This window comes from Phodopus roborovskii, unplaced genomic scaffold (genome assembly GCF_943737965.1).
Source record: "Phodopus roborovskii unplaced genomic scaffold, PHOROB, whole genome shotgun sequence".
NCBI lineage: Eukaryota > Metazoa > Chordata > Mammalia > Rodentia > Cricetidae > Phodopus > Phodopus roborovskii.
The window spans coordinates 23,147,765-23,170,090 of record NW_026126558.1 but is presented as its reverse complement, the minus strand read 5'-3'; the positions used below and the strand labels follow the sequence as shown (position 1 = coordinate 23,170,090).

At 40.7% G+C, this 22,326-nt stretch overlaps 1 protein-coding gene across 2 annotated transcripts in view; it reads left to right on the top strand.

The window, feature by feature from the left end:
• The window catches only part of Ctcf (CCCTC-binding factor), a 42,953-nt gene extending 23,819 nt beyond the window's left edge, over positions 1-19,134 (top strand). Inside the window, exons 3-12 of one of the 2 annotated variants that reach the window (XM_051201362.1) lie at positions 1,305-2,094; positions 2,454-2,624; positions 5,348-5,481; positions 8,586-8,706; positions 9,873-10,022; positions 12,499-12,659; positions 13,556-13,738; positions 14,326-14,461; positions 16,246-16,419; positions 17,638-19,134. In XM_051201362.1, coding sequence (XP_051057319.1) covers positions 1,314-2,094; positions 2,454-2,624; positions 5,348-5,481; positions 8,586-8,706; positions 9,873-10,022; positions 12,499-12,659; positions 13,556-13,738; positions 14,326-14,461; positions 16,246-16,419; positions 17,638-17,822 — 2,196 coding nt within the window. In that variant the 5' untranslated portion in view covers positions 1,305-1,313 and the 3' untranslated portion in view covers positions 17,823-19,134. Of the gene's footprint in view, positions 1-1,304; positions 2,095-2,453; positions 2,625-5,347; positions 5,482-8,585; positions 8,707-9,872; positions 10,023-12,498; positions 12,660-13,555; positions 13,739-14,325; positions 14,462-16,242; positions 16,420-17,637 lie in introns of both variants that reach the window. The other variant, XM_051201361.1, reaches the window with a different exon arrangement.
• The last annotated feature ends 3,192 nt before the right edge of the window (positions 19,135-22,326 follow it).

The window sequence follows — 22,326 nt, the reverse complement described above, 5'->3', positions numbered from 1 at the left end:
CCTCCTGTCTCTACCTCCTTAGCAGTGTGATTATAGGTACACACTGCCATGCCTACCTTTTCATGTGGTGGGTATTGGGGATCAAACTCGAGTCCTCACTGGCACTTTACAAACTGAGCCATCTCCCTAGCCCCACACAATAAAGCTTTCTGGAAAACAGTGTGACAAAATAGGATTTGTCAATGGGCGGTGGTGACACATGCCAGTGCTGGGATTAAAGGCGTGTACCACCACTGTCCAGTTTGATTAATTGGCAGAAAGTAGATATATTTCTAGTGTATAGCATTTTGAATTATATGTTGAGGATACATTAAATTAAACTGATTAACATATATATCACTGCCAGGCGGTGGTGGCCCACACTTTAATCCCCAGCACTTGGGAGTCAGAGGCAGGTGAATCTCTATGAGTTGGAGTTCCAAACCAGTTTCCAAAACCACAGAAACCCATCTCAAAAAAAAAAAAACCCCAAAAAATGTATTACCTCACTTAATTGTGGTCAGAGCACTTATGTAGTTAATTGTTTTCTATATGTTGTACAATAGCTATTTTGAGCTTTCTTCTGACTGAAATTTATTTTTTTACTGATGTTTCTCAGATGTGTAAGTTTTAAACTAGCTTTACCGGTAATTTTAATATAATAAAATGTCTGTAGTTGAAGTTTCTAGTGTCCCATGTCTCTTTGTTTTTTGTGATTGGTTCTCATTGTATGGCCCAAATTAGTCTCAAACTTCATCTTCCAACCTTAACTCTGGAAGTACATAAGTACTAGTTTTATAGTCATGTGCAGAGATACCTAGTTCTGGCAAGTTTTTGTGGTAGAAGATTGACTTGTGCCTTGTGATTTCACCTGACGACATTAATGACATCTCATCCCAGTAATAACTAAAAATTATCCCTAGAGCTTGCCAGCTGAAGGCTAAGTTCCTTGAGCCTATAGATTGTTGCTTCAATTTCCCCATTTTGTTCTTTTGATAATTTATTTTCATAAGAAACCAGAATTAATAGTGTATTGTTTCTCTTAGTATTTTAACACCCACTGTTACCAGTTTTCTGTACATTGGGAGTATGATCTAGTGTCTTGATCAATTTCAGATTTTTTTGTTTGTTTTGATTGACAAGATTTGTGATGTAGGTGGTGGATTTCTTTCCTTTTTTTAATCAGAGAGGCAGATAGCTGTTGAACGACCATTGATGGATACCTAGGAGTTTTTTGTTTTGTTTTGTTTTTAGTTTAAAATGTATATGTTTTTATTTGAGCAAACCTTATCTTAAATAACAATTTGTGTTCTCCCTTAATAAAGGAAGGGGAAATGGAAGGTGAGGCGGTTGAAGCCATTGTGGAGGAGTCTGAAACTTTCATTAAAGGAAAGGAAAGAAAGACTTACCAGAGACGTCGGGAAGGGGGCCAGGAAGAAGATGCTTGCCACTTGCCTCAGAACCAGACAGATGGAGGTGAGGTGGTCCAGGATGTCAACAGCAGTGTACAGATGGTAATGATGGAACAGCTGGATCCTACCCTTCTTCAAATGAAGACTGAAGTAATGGAGGGTACAGTGGCTCCTGAAGCAGAGGCTGCGGTGGACGATACCCAGATCATAACCTTGCAGGTTGTAAATATGGAGGAACAGCCCATTAACATAGGAGAGCTTCAACTTGTTCAAGTACCTGTTCCTGTGACTGTACCTGTTGCTACTACTTCAGTAGAAGAACTTCAGGGGGCTTATGAGAATGAAGTGTCTAAAGAGGGCCTTGCAGAGAGTGAACCGATGATATGTCACACCTTACCTTTGCCTGAGGGGTTTCAGGTGGTGAAGGTGGGGGCCAATGGAGAAGTGGAGACGCTAGAGCAGGGGGAGCTCCCCCCTCAGGAAGACCCTAGCTGGCAAAAAGACCCAGACTATCAGCCACCAGCCAAAAAAACAAAGAAAACCAAAAAGAGCAAACTTCGTTACACAGAGGAGGGCAAAGATGTGGACGTGTCTGTCTATGATTTTGAAGAAGAACAGCAGGAAGGTCTGCTGTCTGAGGTTAATGCAGAGAAAGTGGTTGGTAATATGAAGCCTCCAAAGCCAACAAAAATTAAAAAAAAAGGTAAAATGACTTTATCTGTAATGGTCTTCTAAAACCATTAGGGGATAATGAAAGCAACAGCCTATGTGCAAAGTTATTTTCTTAAACTGAATGCCTGCCTTCCTTCCTTCCCGCTTCCTTTCACATCTGGTGGGTGCCCAGGCTTTTAATTGGTACAAAAGAAGGGTTTTATTTGTATTTTTACCTACTGAATACTGGTTTGGTTTGGTTTTGTAAGTAATAAAGAAGAGTCTACTAATGTTGCAAATTAATTTCTACTTAGATTGACTTTGATTATAAAAAGTAGGATATAATTGTAGTTTGGGATTAATCTAAACACTGAGCCACTGTAACAAGTACACATTTTGTTTTGCATATAGGTGTAAAGAAAACATTCCAGTGTGAGCTTTGCAGTTACACGTGTCCAAGGCGTTCAAATTTGGATCGTCACATGAAAAGCCACACTGATGAAAGACCACATAAGTGCCATCTCTGTGGCAGAGCATTCAGAACAGTAACCCTCCTGAGGAATCACCTTAATACACACACAGGTGCTGGATATGAATGTGGGGCTACAGCAAATCAAAGGTTAAAACATGGTTCTTAAACTATCCAGGCTTACTGCAGGAGGAAGTGGAAGAATACTGTTTTTGTTGTTATTAATATCTGTGGGGTTGGCTGGTTGGTTGGTTTTTTGAGACAGGGTTTCTTTGTCTTGGAACTAGCGCTTATAGACCAATCTGGCCTCGAACTCACAGAGATCTGCCTGCCTCTGACTCCCAAGTGCTAGGATTAAAGGTTAAAGGCATGCACCACCACTGCCCAGCTTAATATCTGTAGTTTTTACTTGACATAATTCAGGAAGACTTTTTATCATTGTGTTGATGAGGATTTAACAGTGACAAAAAAAGTACAGCAATCAGTGAGAAAAAATGCTAGAAATAGGGGTAAAATCCTACCTGTGTTAAAACTTTGGTTTTGTTTTTGTTTTTTTCTAGTTGCTTTAGCTCAGAGAAGGCAAGTTATTCACAACTTACAGATAAAAAAATATAAAGGTCATTCTGGAAATTCATTTATTTGTTCAAGTATAAAATTTTTAAAATATGGTGTTCAGTATCCTAATAGTAACTTCATGTTCAGTATGGCCACATTCTAGTGAAGTGACTACACACTAGACCTCTCTTAGACTTTTATGCTGGGAAGCTTTTTTATCAGCTTGACACAAACTGTAGAGTTATCTGAGAAGAGAAAATGCCTTCATTAAGATTGACCGTATGCTACCATGTGGGTCCTTTTCCTAATTATTCATATGGTAGGATTCAGCCCATTGTGAGTGGTGCTACACCTAGGCCAGGTGATCATAGGGTATATAAAGAAGGCAGGCTGAGCAGACCAGACGGAGCAATCCAATAACCATTTCCTGCCTTGACTTAGTCAGTAATGGAATGTGACCTGAGAGAATTCTTGCTTCATTAAGTTGATTTTGGTCATAGTGTTTTATCATAGCAGTAGGAGTCCTAACTAAGACAAGTCTTTTCTGAAGGCTTTATCTTTTAGCCTGACTACTTACTTCTAAGTGCTCTCACCCAGTTTTTCATGAAGAATACTTTTTTCCATATTCTCAATTTCATTTAGAGTAGGTATTCCTGGTTTTAATTTGATACATTGGTTGTCAGATACATTGGTTGTCAGATAAATTGGTCAATTGTCTTGCTTTCTAAGTCAGATGAATTAGACAATTAGTGGATTGTCTATTGTTTCACACGTGATGTGCTATATATTGGGATATTCTTTGCCTTCATCTTCTCACATTATAGCACACATTTACATATAAATACATCTAGTACTTTTGAAGAAACTGTATTATCCTTTGATAAGATTTGTCAGTGTGTATGTACATTGATATGTGTACTTCTGTCCTGCACTGTACTTCAGCTTTGAAAAGTTCATTCTGTGGTTATCCAGAACTGATTTAGTAAAACTTACCCAGTTAACCAAGCCTGCAAAAGTCAAATGACTACATGCTAGAGTGCCACTTCATGGTGAAGAATAAGCTTTTCATTTTCTTTCTTTCTTTTTTAGCTTTTTTTAAGCTTTTCATTTTCTAAATGTGCTTGTATTGCATTCCAGGGGGCATTCTTTTGTTTGTTTGTTTGTTTTAGATAGGATTCTGTACATAACCCTGGCTGTCCTGGAATTTACTTTGTAGACCAGGCTGGCTTTGAATTGACAGAGACCCACCAGTGTGTGCCTCTAGTGGTGAGATTAAAGGCATACATAATGCACCATGCCTAGCTTCTAGGGGTGATCTTGCCTATAAAGTTGTAGCAAATAAAAAATGACTTGGTGAACATGGACCTTGAACAGAAGGACATAGGTACTCATATAGTACAGCCTGATGGACATCTCGCTCCATAACAGTTGTCATACTTGTATCTACCAGAGCCAGAGCTCTTCCCTCAGTAATACTAAGTACAAAACTGAACTTATTATTTTGATTGCCTTGTTCTGAGATGAATGCTGCTTTCCTTCTATTGGTAATTCTTATTTTCTTGCTACCAGATTATATATACTTCATAGAAAGAATCCTCCACTCTCTCCTAGCTTACTAGTATTGAAAAAACAAATTTAATGAGGAAATCAGCATTCCTTTCAATTTCTTAGTTACTGTCATTTTCCAGTAACATACTTCATCTTTTTAGAACGTCAGTTTTGTAGAGTTGGGCATGTTTTGTGACTGTAAACCTAAGTAAGCATTTAGGAGGCTGGAACAGTAGGATTAAGGCTTCAAGGCCAGCCTGGGTTATACATCTACATATTGAGACCCTGTCTTTAAAAGAGAAAGAACAAAGAAAATCATTTCTGCAGGTGTCTGGTCTAGTACTTGACATTGTGGGTTGTTTTTGTTTTGTTTTCCCTCTTCTCTCTTTTGGTTTTTCAAGACAAGATTTTTCTTTGTGGCCCTGGCTGTCCTGGAGTTCACTCTGTAGACCAGGTTGGCCTCCCATATGACTCTGCCTCCCTAGTGCTGGGATTGAAGGCCTGCACCACCAGTTGCCTGGCTAAGAAGGATTTTTCTATTCATTGAAATAGCAGAAACTAAAGTTTAGTTTGTGTTCTTACATGTTACAGGCTAATGCTAAAAATTTATTCAGGTCTTCCTGTAGTTTATACAGCTACTTTCAGCTTATGCAGTAGCTTTGAGTCACATATTGAACCCTGTCATTTACTGTGCTGTTAATTCTTTCTTCCTGTTATCCCCTGCTTCCTGTAGGTACTCGTCCTCACAAGTGCCCAGACTGTGACATGGCCTTTGTGACCAGTGGAGAATTGGTGCGGCATCGTCGTTATAAACACACCCATGAGAAGCCATTTAAGTGTTCCATGTGTGATTATGCCAGTGTAGAAGTGAGTGTCTAGTTATTTTTTGAGAGATTTCTTAGACTTTGTGTGTGTGTGTGTGTGTGTGTGTGTGTGTGTGTGTGTGTGTGTGTGTGTTTTAAGAATACCAATTTCAGGGCTAGGTGTGTTAGTATACTTCTTTAATCCGAGCACTTGGGAGTCAGAGGCAGGTAGATCTCTGTGAGTTCAAGACCAGCCTGGTCTACATAGTGAGAACCAGGACAGCCACGGTTATATAGAGAAATCCTGTCTCAAAACAAAAAATTCCATATATTCGTACAAGAAAATGCTCCTCCTATACATTGAAGAACTAACTGTACTCACCTCATTTAAAAATGGAAGATTTGGTGTATATCCCTTTAACCTAGCATTGGATAGGCTGAGGATTGTGAGTTTGATGTTACTTGGACTAGGTAGTGAGTTTGAAGTCTACTGGAATGTAGTTAAGACCCTATTTTAATAATTGCAATGATGGAAGGCTTGGGGTTGGAGCTATAGATCAGTGCTACAGTGCTTGCCAAGCCGTAGCATTCATGAGGCTCTGAATTTGATTCCTATCACTTAGAGAAAAAAGGAAGGTAGGAACAGTTACTGACTTCATTATTTGAGTCTACCTACTATCCAGACTGGATAAGGATGCTACCAAAATTGGGGGGTGGTGCAACCAAATCTAATATTTTTTTTTTTAAGTGTTTAAGTATATCTAAAACAAAACTAATTCAGTAGTGTGTATTTCTTTATAGGTAGCTGGAAGAGGGACAATAAAATTCAATTCTCATCACTGTGTGAAGTCCTAACAAGATAGGGAAAAGCCAGAATAATCCATATTAATTAACTCTGAATCACTGAAGTGATCCATCATGCCTGTGATCCCAGTACTCAGGAGGCTGAGGCAGGTAGATTGCTGCAAGTTTTAAGCTAGTCAAGAGTATAGAATGAGAGCCTGTCTTTAAAAACAAACAAACAAAAAAAAAGTAGGGGCTTTATTATAACTTATTGAAGAAAATAAGTATATATAAGTATATTATAAAAAATATATAAATATAGATGACAAATTTTTTTTTTATTTTTAATTATTTGATACAAGGTCTAACTATTATATAGACCAGGCTGGCCTGTAATTCAAGAGAAATCTTCCTGCCCCTGCCTCCTGAGTGTTGGGATCAAAGGCCTATTCTTCCACATCCAGCTATTTGGTCTTCTGTTTGTTTTTCTTTCTTTTTAATTATTATTGGGAGAACTTTCAGGAATCAATTTTTTCCTTCAACCATGTGGATCTTGAGGGTAAAACTCAGGTCACTGACAAATGCATTTTTATCTACTGGGTCATTTTGCCAATCCCTCAAAACATCATTTCTTACAAAATTTTTTTTAAACCTTAGAAAATATTGAGTAGTATTAACTGAAGACCTTAGAATAGGAAGAATTCAGTGGAGAGAGACCTGATATAAAAGTATACAAAAATAAAAAAAATTTTGTGCATGAACCAGTGGTTGAACCCAGTACCTTAGTCAAGAAGTCAACCTCCGAGCTATGTCTTGCACTAGTGTTCTTATCAGTAATGCTTGACACGAAAGGTGCTTCAAGAGTTCCCCTGATTTGATGGGTGTGTGTGTGTATGTGTTGGGGGGTGGGGACAGTGTGTGTGTGGTGGATTGGTACACAGGAGTGCAGGTACCTGCTGGATCCCTTGTAGCTAGAGTTGCAGAGGGTTCGTTGTGAGTTGTTATGAACCTAGCTGGTGTGGGTCCTTGGAAGAGTAGTACACACTCTTAACCACTGAGCCATCTCTCCAGTCCCCTTGTTTTGGAGTTTAGAATATTTGCATAAATGTACTGACATCTTGGCAAAGGGACTCAAGTCTAAGCATAAGATTGTGCACCCAAACTGAAGTTAATTTTACAGTTACTTGCAGTGTGCCTGTGTTTTTATTGAGACTCATCACGTGAGATCAGCGTTGTATTTGCTAATTGCTGCTTGTCCGTTCTTAATCTGGGGGACTTGGTGTGGATGTAGCTCAGTGGTAAGAGTACGTGACCCTATGTTCAGTCCCCAGCACTTAAAAAGAGTAGTAATAGTTTTAGACCTCCGAACATTTTTTAGTTTATTTTGAATTTCAACCCATTTCTAAAGGGCATGAATAAATGAAGACTCAATTTGAAGCCAAAATTTTACCATCAGAATAAGTGTGAGTGACAAGAAAAAATTGAAATTTAATAAGGGATGTGTTCTATTGAATATTGTCAGTGTCTGTAACCAGGTGGGGTGCTAAGGTGAGTGTTAGAACATCGTATAGCATGTAGGGAGCACTGGGTGTGGAAACTAGAGGTGGGGAAAGAGGAAGCAATGCTACTGAGACAGTTACTCGACCACTGAGCAGATGTGAAAATTAATATGTAATTCTCATGGGTGTGGAAGGGTTGTCTCTTAAAATCAGAAAACTTTTTCCAAAAAAATCAGATAGATAATAATTATGAATGCTCGAAGTGCTTCTTAGAGTCAAATTTGAAACTCAAATAGTTTGATATAGGGTGTTTACCCAGAGACAGAAAGTGTGGCCAGTGGCAAGGAAGAGAAGTGAAAGACTCTAAGATCTCAGCCTGTCTAGGAAATACTGATGAGAGGAAAGAGGGTGGAGGGTTTAAAAACATGAACTTGAAGTTGAGTTTTATAGGAAAGTAATATAAAAATAGGCATGGATTACTTATATTAAATTATTGTGGGAAGTTTCAAACGTAGAAATAAAAAGAAGGGCTGGAGATGTGGCTCAGTGTTCAATCTGCGTTCAGTCTTCAGGACCACCACCACCACAGGGAAAAAACAAGTATGAAGTAAAGACTATAGTACCATTGTGTACCTTATCACCCAACTCAGTTATGAGTAAAGACTGTTTTGCCTGATCTGTACCCTCCCTGCCAGTTTATCCCCTTCTAGTTGGATTGTAATATTGCTGAGATACAGCAAAGGCTACAATGAAGAAACATTATCTTTTAGACTTTTTCTAACTTTAGTGCCCCAAAACTAAGATTTTTGTGCCTAAACCATATAGAGTTCATATTACAGTCCATGTTAACAGAAGTATAAGAGGTTCGGTTGCTTTCATATTTCAGGTCAGCAAATTAAAACGACACATTCGCTCTCATACTGGAGAGCGCCCGTTCCAGTGCAGTTTGTGCAGTTATGCCAGCAGGGACACATACAAGCTGAAAAGGCATATGAGAACCCATTCAGGTAGGACTTCTCCCTTCCTGGTACTAATGAGCTGCTCTTCAGTGAATCCTGTAAGCTGCCACATTCATGCAGGGCCTAACTGAATGGCAGGGAGGCTGTTAAGAAAAGCTCTGGTGCTGGGCGGTGACACATGCCTTTAAACCCAGCAGAAGCAGGTGGATCTCTGACTTCTAGGCCAGCCAGGTCTACAGAGTGCATTCCAAGACAGCTAGGATTGTTACACCAAGAAACTCTGTCTCAAAAATACCAAAAAGACTCAGGGGTTGGTGGTACATACGTTTAATCCCAACACTTAGGAAGCAGAGGCAAGCAGGTCTCTGAGTTCGAGGCCAGCCTGGTCTACTGAGCTAGTTCCAAGACAGGCTCCAAACCAATACAGAGAACCCCTGTCTGGGGGGGGGGGGGGGGAACACTCAAAAAGAAAAAAAAAAAAACTGTTACATCCTTTCAAGGATGGTTCTAAAAATACACTGGAGAATAATTTTATTCAATTTGAGTCTTTTTATAGATGAAAATGGTTCTTTTAATGGAGATATCAAGTGAAATTAAAATCTAGTATTTATTTTTAAACATAGAAACTGGGTGTGTTGGCATACACTTTTAGTTCCAGCAAAGGCAGGCAGGTCTCTATGAATTTGAGGCCAGCTTGGTCTACATGGCAAATTCTAGACTAGCTAGGGCTACATAGTGAGTCCTTGTCTCAGAAAGCAAAATATGTCTGGATAGATTATCTAATAACTGACTCTGCCTGAGTACTATCACTTTATAAACAGAAAGGCTTGTGCTAAGTATGGTAACACAAGTCTATAATCTTTACACTCGGGCTGAGGTGAGAGAATCTCTAGTGCCAGACAGTCCTAGGCTTCAAGACAAGACCCTGCTTCATAAATTTATAATTCTAGTCTTTCCCTGTCCCCTGTCCCTCGTCCCCCTTAGGTAAGCTTTGCCATAAGAACTGTGATCCTAAAATGGAAGGCTATGTATGTAGAGAGCTGAGCAGAGCAAAGGTAGGGTTTGTTTGCTAATTCTCAAGATAGGTATGAGTTGAACAGTTTCACCTCACCTTAAGCAAGGCCTTAGATTCTGTGTGACCTAACACTCACCTACTCACCACCTAACCATAGTATTTATTCATTTAATTTGTTCATTCTGTATTTCCTTTTAAGGGGAAAAACCTTATGAATGTTATATTTGTCATGCTCGGTTTACCCAGAGTGGTACCATGAAGATGCACATTTTACAGAAGCACACAGAAAATGTGGCCAAATTTCATTGTCCCCACTGTGACACTGTCATAGCCCGAAAAAGTGATTTGGGTAAGTAGATTTAGTAGAGGCAAATAAAGAATGAATGAAAATAAAAGCATAAAATCTTCACCTTAAACTTTTGTGTATGTGAATGGCTAACCAATTAGTGAAAGCCATTGCTTAGATTGCCCCCCCCCCATTTCTTCTCTCTATTGGAGTCAAACTAGAAGATAATATATCCTGAATATAGATTATACATAAGTTAAATGGAAACTTTAATGGGAACCAGTATAACTGTAATAGTAGCTTTCATCCCCTAAATGTCCAAAAAGTAACATGTTTTAGATTAAGGTCAGTTTCCTTAAGGTTTTTTAAGAGTATTTGTACATTCTTTCAGTAATGGGAATATTTTATTGGTTTGGTACTATTCTTGTGTATAAATGAGCCAGAATTACATAAAGAGAGAATTCATCTGTAAGAATTTTAATGTAACCATGCTTACACATAGGATCATCTTGAGTTCTCTCTTAATCTTTCTTACTAAAGAAATGTAGAAGCTAGGAGCAGTAGTAAGTGCCAGTAGTCTTTGGGAAGTTGAAACAGAAGAATCAGAAATTCATGGCCACCCTGTCTCAGAGACAGAGACAAGAGATGACTTAGTGACATATTCTTGTGGTTCCAGTTACTCAGAAGTCTAAAGCAGAAGAATCCTTTGATTTCAGGAGTTTAAGCCTAGCCTTAACTTTAATAAATGAAAAGAACTATAAATACTACTCAGTCTGTGCTCTCAACCCAAAGTACACTGCTTCCTGAACATACTTGTAATTTGTTCTTTTATTTATACTTTTTTATTTTTAGTGTTGAATGTCAAAGCCGGGGCCTCACACATGCTAGTCGTCAAGCACTCTACCACTAAGCTATATTCTTAGAAATATTTTTTACATTTGCTTATATTTTTGTGGTTTAGGTTTTCCTGTTTACATTTAATCTGTTTACAATATGAAGTAAGTGAGAAGATATATCTTACTCTAGTGTTAGAACAGTGGTAAGCCTAAAACTCAGAGGTGTACCAGAGGTCCTTGAGTTTTCTCAGGTTGTTTTTGTTTGTTTTGATCTTTAAGTATTGTTGTGTTTTGTTGATGATACTGAGAATTGAACCCAGGCAATCTCATGGGAGAAATGGAAAGAGCTATAGAGCAGGACATCTGATGTCCTACTCCAAGCTTTGTGAGCCCAAAGATGAGTGTATGAAGTATGTGGTGTTTCTCTCCCCTACCTCCCATGCTAGAGATTGAACCCGGGCTACAGAAGTGGCCCTCTGTTTTAGGGGGTGTTTTGTTTGTTTTAAGGGGAGACTAATATTTTGATAGATACTGACTTTGAATAGCATATATTCATAATCTTAATGTGATCTGTCATACTCCTGAGCAGTTCCACTAGTTGCTCTCTTAGGGCTGTTCCCATTCCTCCTTAGTGAACTCTTCTTTGTGCCATAGATCTTTTGGCCTGTTCTGTAGGAGGCACCATGCTACAATAGAGTTGGATGAGTCTTTCCTTTCTTTCAATTACTAATCTTCCTCTTTCTTTCTTTGGTATTCATGCTCCTCCCCCCACCCCATCCCCCATTTTTTTAAACTATCCCCCCCTTTTCCGTGGCCTTGATTCTTAAATTTAAAACCTAACCCAACCTGGGCATGTGAGTGAAGGCCATACAGGAGATGGGTAGGCTGTGATATCTCTGTGAGCTCTGAGTTCAGGCCAGCCTTGCATTCATAGCAAGCTCCAGGTTGGGTAGGAGTCATAGAGACCTCATCTCAAAAAAGAAACAAGCCAGGTGGTGCTATCTTGAATTGAAGTACTCAGGAGGCAGAGGCAGGCAGATCTCAGTTTGAGGCCAGCTGTCACACAGAAAAACCCGGTCTCAAAACCAAAGAAGGAAAGGAAAGAAGAAAGGAAAAAGGCTGACCATACTAGTTCTTACTTCCTCTTTCCCTTTTGGCCTAGTGACCTCATCAATTCCCTTGGTTCCACTCCAGTTCTAGTACCACACTGTCCTTTTCTGTCCCCATCTCTGTTTTAATGTCATTGTTTCAAATTCAGTGTAGGTCTAAAGTGACCTATACTTCCCTGCCAGAGCAGACACACAGCTCAGTCTTAACCCCTTGCCCACCGTCCCACAGTAAGTGACTGTGCCATTGGGTGTCATTTGCAACATCCATTTTTCTTCAGTTAACTCCTATTGACCTCACTTCCTGGCTTCCATGTTCAATATAGTCTTTTTTTTTTTTTTTTTTTTTTTTTTTTTTTTTTGTTCAGGTTTCCATCTTCCACATACTGACTAGCCTCTCCGCCTGTTGTTATTGGTGGATTGGAGACAGGGAAGGGAGATAGGGATGGAGCTCAGGACCTCACACCTGCTATGCAAGTGTTTTGCTTCTGGTCTCATGTTCTTAGACTGTAGAGAAAGTTTTTCTTAAATATTAACTTACTGAAATATTAATTTGTGTTTGTACAAGTTCAATTTGGCTTTATATTTTGTTTGCAGGTGTCCACTTGCGAAAGCAGCATTCCTATATTGAGCAGGGCAAAAAATGTCGCTACTGTGATGCTGTGTTTCATGAGCGGTATGCTCTCATCCAGCATCAAAAGTCACATAAAAACGAGAAGCGCTTCAAGTGTGACCAATGTGATTATGCTTGTAGACAGGTAGGTGCTGTCTTAGTTAGAAAGTCATTGATACTCTGTCGGTGTCAGGTATTATTAAAGGGCTTTTCATACTTAATAAGGTAGCTACTTAACTGGTTTTGTTGTTGTTATTGGCTGTGTGTTGTGTTGATGGTGGTGGTGGTGTTTTGGGAGGTTGTTTTGTTTTTTTTTTTTTCAAGACAGGGTTTCTCTGTGTCCTGGAACTTGCTTTGTAGACCAAGCTGGCCTCAAATTTACAGAAATCTTCCTGCCTCTGCCTCCTGAGTGCTGGGATTAAAGCCCTGCCTATGATGGGTATAAGGAATACTACCAAATTCAAGGATGCTGCTCTTTGTCAGTTAGTTGAATCTGTGTCTTCATTTAATGCACTTTCCATCACAGTTGAGATCTTAAGGTCCACCATTAGCTTCTTTCTTGAAGAGAGGGTATATAGCTGACTTGCTAATAATATGCCCAATATTGTAAAATGTTTAAAATTTTTATGTAGGTATTTTTTGCTGGGTGTGGTGGCACTCATCTATAATCTCAGCACTTGGGAGAGTCAGGAGACAGTTAAAGTCATTCTTTACTACATCATGAATTTGAATTCAGCCTGGACTACTGAGACCATGTCTGGAAAAAAATAAGCCAAAAATTCCTTTGGGTATTAAGTTTAAGACTTGAGAAGGAAAAGAAATCTAGCTCTGGAATGAGTCTTCAAGGATAGTTAGAAAAGCAGCCAAATGGGTGAGCAGGGTTTAGGGGGCACTTCTGAATCCCTGTGAATATGCTGTCACCATTATGACAAATGGTGTTAACTCCTTGAAGATGAAAGGCTTGTGGTGTACGTGCATAGAAGCTGGAGTAGCAACTCTGTGACCATCTCAAGCCTTTCTGACAGGCAGTTCTGTTTTCAGGAGAGGCACATGATCATGCACAAGCGCACTCACACGGGTGAGAAGCCTTATGCCTGCAGCCATTGCGACAAGACCTTTCGCCAGAAACAGCTTCTTGACATGCACTTCAAGCGTTATCATGACCCCAACTTTGTCCCTGCAGCCTTTGTCTGTTCCAAGTGTGGGAAAACATTCACACGCCGGGTAAGGATCAGTTTTCCCATTGTGGTGCTTAATAACATGTTCTTAATCTGCCATTGCAGAATGCAGTTTTTGTCATTGTAGTAATAAATGTAGAGATGCTTGGCTATTTGGAAAGAGTTATTCATCCCTATCCCATCCCAAGCTCTTCTGTCTTCTATTGATAGGGACTGCAATATATTTGAGTAGGCTGAAGATTAAAAGGCATTTCCTTGGGTAGATTGAAATCTGCATTCCATTTTATCCCTAGTTTGAGTATCTTCTGTTTTTTATGTTGTTTAGCCAAGTAAGAACTGGCCAGCTATCTTGACACCCCTCCCACCCCACCCAGTGGCTACAAGCCACTAAGCGTAGTGCTTATCTCCTCACAGATGTTTCCTTCATTCCCTTCCTCTCTGTTTCTTTCCCCTTCTCTGATTGCTCCAGATGCTATCCCATTTCCCCTCAATGGGTTTGGAAGAATACCTTCAGTATAGTTAGCAGACCTTTGGGACTTTATGGAGTCCTTAAAGTTTGTTTTTATTTAATTAAGTTCTAGTCTGAACTTTGTTCTTTTAGTAGTGTGATACAAGGTTTGTTCCTTTTGTCAGAATACAATGGCAAGACATGCTGATAATTGTGCTGGTCCAGATGGTGTAGAGGGGGAAAATGGAGGAGAGACTAAGAAGAGCAAACGAGGAAGAAAAAGAAAGATGCGTTCTAAAAAAGAAGACTCCTCTGATAGTGGTAAGTGGATCATTTGTTGGTGTGGTTAGAGGTGACACATTTGGAATCCCAGTTTCCAAAAAAATATGTGTACACTACAGAGGCAAGAAGATCACTCTTCTTTTATGCTTATAGTCTTTGTGAAGACAGGCATGGTGGTATGTTCCTCTGGAGTTGGAAGCAAAAAGATCAGAACAGCTGTTCATTACCAGCCTCACTACATAGCAAGTTCAGGGCTAGCCCTGGCACTAAGGAATATCAGATTATCCCCAGAAGTTACAAGTGTTCACCGTAATTATGAGCCAGTTGAAGCCAGAATCATTAAATCCTCTGGAGTTGGAGTTATTGGTGGTTGAGAGCCACCTGATGTGGGTGCTGGAAATGGAATTCTGCAAAAGCAGGAAGTGCCTGCCCTTAACCACTGGGCCAGCCCCCCCAGGCGTTTTTCCGTTTCTTTTTTTAGTGTAATATGAGTGGTGAAAATCAAGCTCCCAGGTCCTCATGCTTGCATGCCAAACACTTTACTAGCTGAGCGATCTCCGTAGCTCTAAATATTACCTCTTAACTGAAATAATGAAGCCTAATAAAAGAGACTTTTTATATTCTAATGAGCAGTATAAATAAAAGCTGTATTTATATAAACTAGCCCAGGGTGGCCTCAAACTCTCAGCTCTCTTGCCTCAGCCTCTTGAGTACTGACTTGCATAAATACACCACCATATGCATCTGTCTCATTCTTTAATCCTCAAACCACTGTTAAATGATATGAGGTACTGTAGGTACTACTCAAGGAAATGAGGGTAGCTGTTTGTCACGTCGCACCAAATAAGAGATCTGAGACTTCAAAGCCTTATCTGAATCCTTATCTGTATTCTCTTTAATAATTCACTCCCTTTAATTTAATAGTTTCAAAGGCTGGGGATGTAGCTTAGTTGGTAGTACTTGGCAAATACGCACAAAGCCCTGAGTTCAATCCCCAATAAAGTCGGAATCATGGCTCCCATCTGTAATTCTAAGAGAGGCAAGAGAATCAGAAAAAGAGAAAACAACCCAGAAGAACTCTTGCAACTTTAAAAAAAAAAAAAGCCTTGTATTGCATCAACAGTTTTGGCATGTACTCACACACTGTCCAGAGACTAGTATCTCCATCTCCCCAGCTTCAACTGCAGCTCAGTCTCCTGCTTTATCCTGTATAATAAGAGGAAGATTTGTTTTATTTGCTCAAGCACTGTTTTGTATTTTGTTAAATAACTGATAAAATATGAAAATGGTTCTATGGTTTGAAGCTCAGTTTTTTTTGGGGTGGGGGCAGGTTGTTTTTTGGTTTTGTTTTTCAAGACAGGATTTCTCTGTAACCCTGGCTGTCCTGGAACTCACTATGTAGACCAAGCTGGCTTAGAACTCAAGAGATCTGTCTTCCTCTACCTCTTGAGTGCTGCAATTAAAAACATGTGCCACAACACTTGGGAAAAGTAATGGGCAGCCCATGTGAAGTGTCAAAGGAATACATAGTTGAAGTATATAATTTAAATACTTCTGCACAGTACCAGTTTACCTTATCAATGCTGATAGCAAAATTTTGGTAAAAGCTGTTTTTTGTTTGTTTGTTTTTTGGGGGTTGGAAGGGGTTGGGGTTGGATACAGGGTCTCTAAACATAGTCGTGGCTGGCCATGAACTCAGAATTCACCTGCCTCTGCCTCCCAAGTGCTGGAAGTATAGAATGTTTTCAGAACATTTAGTTGTCTGCGGTCTTTCTCTCACTACTCTGCTTGACCTATCACCTATGCTTTGATTTCTTGAGAAGAAAATGCTGAGCCAGATCTGGATGACAATGATGAGGAGGAGGAGCCTGCTGTAGAAATTGAACCTGAGCCAGAGCCTCAGCCTCAGCCTCAACCTGTGGCCCCAGCCCCACCGCCTGCCAAGAAGAGGAGAGGACGACCCCCTGGAAGAACCAACCAGCCCAAACAGAACCAGCGTAAGTTGCCTACCTTGGCTCAGTAGGCGTCTTCTCTGTCATTTGAGGAAGCCGGACGGGTCTGTGTTCTTGTGAAGATGGGGACTAAGCCATGAAAACAAGTGAAGTTCACATTGGCAACTGATTCTGAGGAAGCTTTTTTTTTTTTTTTTTTTTTTTTTTTGAGGAAGTTTTCTCTAAATGCCTATTACATTCCTGCAGAAAAAATCCAGAGTAGGCTAGGTGGTAGTGCTCACACCTTTAATCCAGCATTTGGGAGGCAGAGGGAGGTGGATCTCTGAGTTCCAGGACAGCCAAGACTACACAGAGAAACCCTGTCTCGGGAAAAAAAAAAATCCAAAGTAGAGGGAGGCTGATGGGCTGATGTCCTAAAGGCAGGTTCACTGCTGATGTGGGCAGGTTTGGAAAAGAACCATTTACTATGGCCTGCAGCGTTGATGCAGTTGTGGATAGAAGGGAACCAGATTTCAAGGGATGGGATAAAATGAATGGACTGAGTGCCCATCTACAGAGGACTCTGGCCCACAAAGCTGTGAGTGGTATTATTACCACCTGCAGTCTCAACACCTGAGGGACTGGGGCTAGCCTGGGCTACATGGGGAGGAAGGGGGAAGGAAAAGAAAAATTGAGGTGTGAGGGCTAGCCTAGAGGTATTCCCTTTCAAGCATACTGTATAGATAGCAACAGGCACTTACTCTCTGATATTTCCTCAATTTAATCTATTAAATGTTCTTCCTGAGCCCCACGTTTAGATGTCCATCACAAAAAAGAAAGTTAACTTTAGATCTCGAACCAGGCCCCTCATTTCACTTACATACACCTGATTGGGAGCACTAGAGAATAAAAAACGTCAGCTACATCATACACTGAAGTATCCTAGCCAAGTGTTATGTGAGGTTGGATTTTCTTCTCCTGCCTTATATTACTATAAAAAAATTCACAACAAACATAAAGGGAAACTAAACATTTTAACAGTGCAATTTGGAGGCCTATGAAGGGGGATGTCATCATGTGGTATGACGAGTTCTAGCCTATTGGGTTTTTATGTGTGACCACTTAACATTAGCAGAGGCTTGTGCTTTTTTCGCCTTTTTTCTTTTTAACTTCTGCATCTCTGCTATGGATGTGCCACCCCACTTACTTGTGATTATCTGAAAGGATCCCTGTGTTTTCTGTGGGCTTTAATGTACCATTTGTTTTGTTCCTGCTCTTTGCCAGCAACAGCCATCATTCAGGTTGAAGACCAGAATACAGGTGCAATTGAGAACATTATAGTTGAAGTCAAAAAAGAGCCAGATGCTGAGCCTGTGGAAGGGGAAGAAGAGGAGGCTCAGGCAGCCACCACAGATGCCCCCAATGGAGACCTCACGCCTGAGATGATCCTCAGCATGATGGACCGGTGATGGCGGGGCCTTGCTCGTCACCAGGACTATTGGGGCTGTGTTTAAACGGCCCACATCTTAATTTTTTCTCTCTTTTCTTTTGGCTTTGGGAACGGCATAATTTTACACCATTTTACCAAACATACTGAGAACGAAAACTTCAAGGATGATGTTAGAGAAATGTGATTTACTAGAACTTGTTGTTTGATGTTAGCAAATCATGGAATGTTCTAAGTCTCTGAGGGTTTACTGTGAAGTGCTGAGGACAGTGTTGATGCCTAACTAGTTTTCTTAGATGGAAACAGAGACATTGAACCCTCTCTCTTGATTTAGTAAACCACTCCAGAATGGCCACGGGTTTCCCAGAGTTCTATGGTCTTCCCAAGAGAGTTTTTAATTGTAAATGCAGACTTGGGAAAGACTTAGACTTTTAACCTGGTTTTTGCTTTTGCTTTTCCCTGACTCTCTTTGCTCGGAGTCAGCTGCACACCAGTAGGATGGCATGCTACGATCAGTTTCTGTCCTGAATGCTTTGCCTCTTTCTTGGCAAAGTTTCTGGTATGGTCAAGCTTGTAAATAACCTTTTTTACATTTTAATCTTTTCCATTAATTAAGAGGTTGAAAAGAAGCGCAGTGTAAGAAAACCCAGCATTTTAATTACTTGCAAATCAAGGTACCATGGACTGGGTGGTATGTAAATGTTGACTCGGGTCACAATCATGTAGCAGGAGGTCATCGGGCCTGCTGCCTGCTAGTGATGGACACCCATGGGGAAAGTCATGATTTCCAGCTCATGGAGCCAGCATTTGAACCTTGAACAAATAACTCTCATTTATGATTTCCCATCAACATTTCCTTTGCTCTGTTTGTAGCTGAATGTTATATTTTTTAAATCTCTGTTAAAGCCAGAAGAGTTGATTATGAATGGGTCACAGCAGCTCTGGCAAGCTGGGCCAAAAAATTTCACTAGGTCAGTAATTTAAACTTTGGATCTGGAAGAAAATTATTAATAATAATGTGAAGCAAACCAACTTAAAAAGTGATTCTTGCACATGAATTGTCACATGTTGATATGTGTTTTTTTTTTTTTTAAGAGCCTCAGTCTGACTGATTTCAAATACTTTTTTTCTTCTGTGTATTGCTTTTAAGAGAGCCATCAGTTAGCTATCAGACTCTAGGTTGATGCATTTTTGTACTTAGCTGTACTGTGTGATATTTTTCATTATTTTAGGACGCCAACATGAGACCTGTAATAAAATATGTAATGGGGTTGAAAGCTGGGGAGGAGGATCTACTGCTGTACAGCTAATAAATCATAACGGATTAACAGGCACTGTGCAGACTCCATCTTTTGTGATTCCTGTTTGCTGGGGTCCCTCGGGGCCTGTGCACAGCTTCCTCTGTGCAATAGACTGGAGATAGATGGTCCTGGCAGATGATAGCATATGGAATGCAGCCTGCTTCAAGTTATAGTGCTCTTCACATGTGTGGGGGTAGAGAAGTTCATGGTCACACAGCCTCCTGCTTCCATGATAAACCTGAGATGTCTGCCCCTTATACAGCAGGTGTCACCAGAGGGTGCTCTGTCCTTGAGATCTGCTGTAGGAAGGTTTATGGTCAGTCCTAGCTTTTAGCTAGACAGGGAGCAAAGCTGAGCTCAACCTGTGAGGAACAAGGAGCATTCATTGGAAAGGTAAGACAAGCTGAGGGCAAACTCAGGTGGTAGTTCTTTACTCCTCAGCTCCACAAGGGGATTCAGAGACTTTCGTTGTAGTGGAAACACACTTTAACTTCAACCACATTGTTTGGGGGGGTGGGGCTCACAAAAAATCCTCCTTACTGGATTCCTCCTGCCACTATGTGCTATTTCACCAAAAGTCCAGTCCTGATTTTCAGATGCTTTTCTGTGAGAAAAAGGGCAAAGGGCCTTGTAGCTGGCTTGTGTTACCTGTGCAAGCGATTTAATGAGGAAATAATGGGTTTCTTGAGTCTGGAAGGTTCCAAACCAGACAGGCATCTCACCTAAATGAATATTAGTAGCCTTGGACTGTTAGAACTAGAATTATTCATAATAAGAAAGTCCCTTTTACAGACGTCAACCCCCACCCTCTGTTTATATATATTCAAATTACCTTGGCTGCCTTGGGAAGGGTCAAGCAGGAAGTGAGTTTCTGGTGGATCTAAAGAAGGATTTTGCACAGCTACATCTGACATGAGTTCATTAAACCCCTCAACATCAGAAGCTGGCTATCACCCCTATTCTACTGAGTAAACTTAAGCAAAATATGAGCCTGCAGTAATCTATAGTCTGTAATAATATGTTCTTCCCATTCCTGTCCTGGCTTCAGCCCTATCCACAGCTATCCTATTCAGTGTGCACCTGAGGGAGCCCCGATTGGTTTTAGTCAGGTTCTCTTTCTAGGAAAACCACCTGTGCACTAACATCCAGTGTTCCTCAGCAGCCAGTTTATTCCTGTTGAGCTTCAGTATCACTTGTAGAATCTGTATGAGTGTTCTTGGTCTCGTATTTGTTTCTACTGTACCAACCACTAAAAGCTGTGAAGCTAAACCTGGTTACCCCTGCAGATGCTGTTTTTCCCAATAGTCCACATCTGCCTCAAGCACTCAGGGCATAGGACTAACCCTGTTAGAGTTTTGTCTGGCCTTGACCAGGAGGATGTTTCTGCCTGGGCACTTCATTAGCCCTTAGACAGTCACCCCTTCTCATTTTGATCAGAAAAGTCTTGGGGGGCAGAAGAGGGTAGGTTTTCTGTTTTTGAAGTCCCAGAGTTGCTATGGTAGACTTGGTAAATGGAAGTACTCACTGAATACACATCTCTAAACATCGAAGCTAGGCATGCTGGCATGCCACTGTAATACCAGCACTTAGGAGAAGGAGGCAGGAATTCAAAGCTGGCTCAGTGCTCGAAAGTAATTCTGGCACTCAGGAAGTGAGACAGGATTGCCACAAGTTTAAGGCCAAGCATGGACTATATAGTACCTGACAGCCACAGATAGCAAGGCCCTATGCCAACAAAAAGGGAGCTGGAGAAATGCTTCAGTGGTTAAGAGCACTTGAAGCTCTTGCAGAGGACCAGAATTTAATTCTAGAACCCACTGCAGGCAGGGCACAACTACCTCTAACTCTGGGCGATCTGATGCTCTTCTGGCCCCTGTGGGCACCCATACAAAGTGCATAGACACATACAAACAAAAATCAAGTTAAATAGCTTCCAAAAGACTAGTGAGGCTAATTGTCAAAATTCATTCTCTTTGCCTTTCAAAACCCATATTCTTGGCCATAATGTGCACAAGACTAAGTTCTGTCACAAGCTATTTGTGAATTCCTGATGGCCTTAAAGTCTTACATCTCAGTCTCAGGCTGAGAGGCATCAGAACATCTTGGTTCTGTCTGCATCTGCTCTAGCCAAGGGCTCCCTGTCAGCCTTTAGCTGTCCTACCATGTATCTCTTAAATGGCTGTGTCTTCCCCCAAGTTGTTTCTCCATTTCTACTTCCCATCTTTTCCTATGTTTTGGTGGAAGTCAGCAAACACATATTAGGAGGTTTGTTCTCATCACAGTACAGGGAATTGAACTCAGGATTCATGTAGGCAAAGCTCTTGGTGCTTAGTCACTTTATTTTGAAGAGACAAGGTCTCTGTGTTGTTCAGGTTGTTCAGAAAATCCTGCTGATTCAGAATGGCTGGGACTTGGTCAAGAGGGTCCTGTCTAGGGGATATGCCCAGTCTCATCCCCAAGTCTGGGAAAGGTAGGTAGAGATGGGAAAGAAGCTAAAGAGTTCACCCAATTCATAGTCTTCGACTTTCCAGGACATTCCATTTCTCTCTAAGCTGAACCATGGATAGGGCAGTCAGAAGTGGGATTTAATGGAAGTCTCAGGGCAGTTTTAAATCTATGAGCCCTGAAATCTAGTCCCTGGGCTTTTGTAGAATAGTATGTATGCTTCTGGCTAGCATACTCATGACACTTTTTTTTTTTTTTTTTTTTTTTTTTTTTGAGATAGGGTTTCTCTGTAGCCCTGGCTGTCCTGGAACTCACTTTGTAGATCAGGCTGGGCTAGAACTCACATTGATCCTCTTGCCTCTGCCTTCTGAGTGTTGGGATTAAAGTAGTGCACCACCACACCTGACCAACTGTGTTCTTGATCCCCAGCTCTAGATTAGCTTCCTTCTCAAGTGAATTTTCCCTAAACTGAAATATAGAAACATGAGGACACAGATATGGTGTACTTGGTGTTTGCTCATGAGTCACTCCAGCATTCCCTAAAATTCAGGCCATAATTAGCTACAGCTGTCTTCTAAGAGTCCCAACCTACCCGGTGGTGGTAGTGCACGCCATTAACCCCAACACTCTGGGGGCAGAAGCAGGTGAATCTGAATTCAAGGCTAGCCTGGTCTACAGAATGGGTTCTAGAATGGTCAGGGCCGTTACAGAGAAACCCCGTCTCGGGGAGTGGGGGGGGGGGAGGAGGAAGACAAGAAACCCAAAATAATAATAGTAATG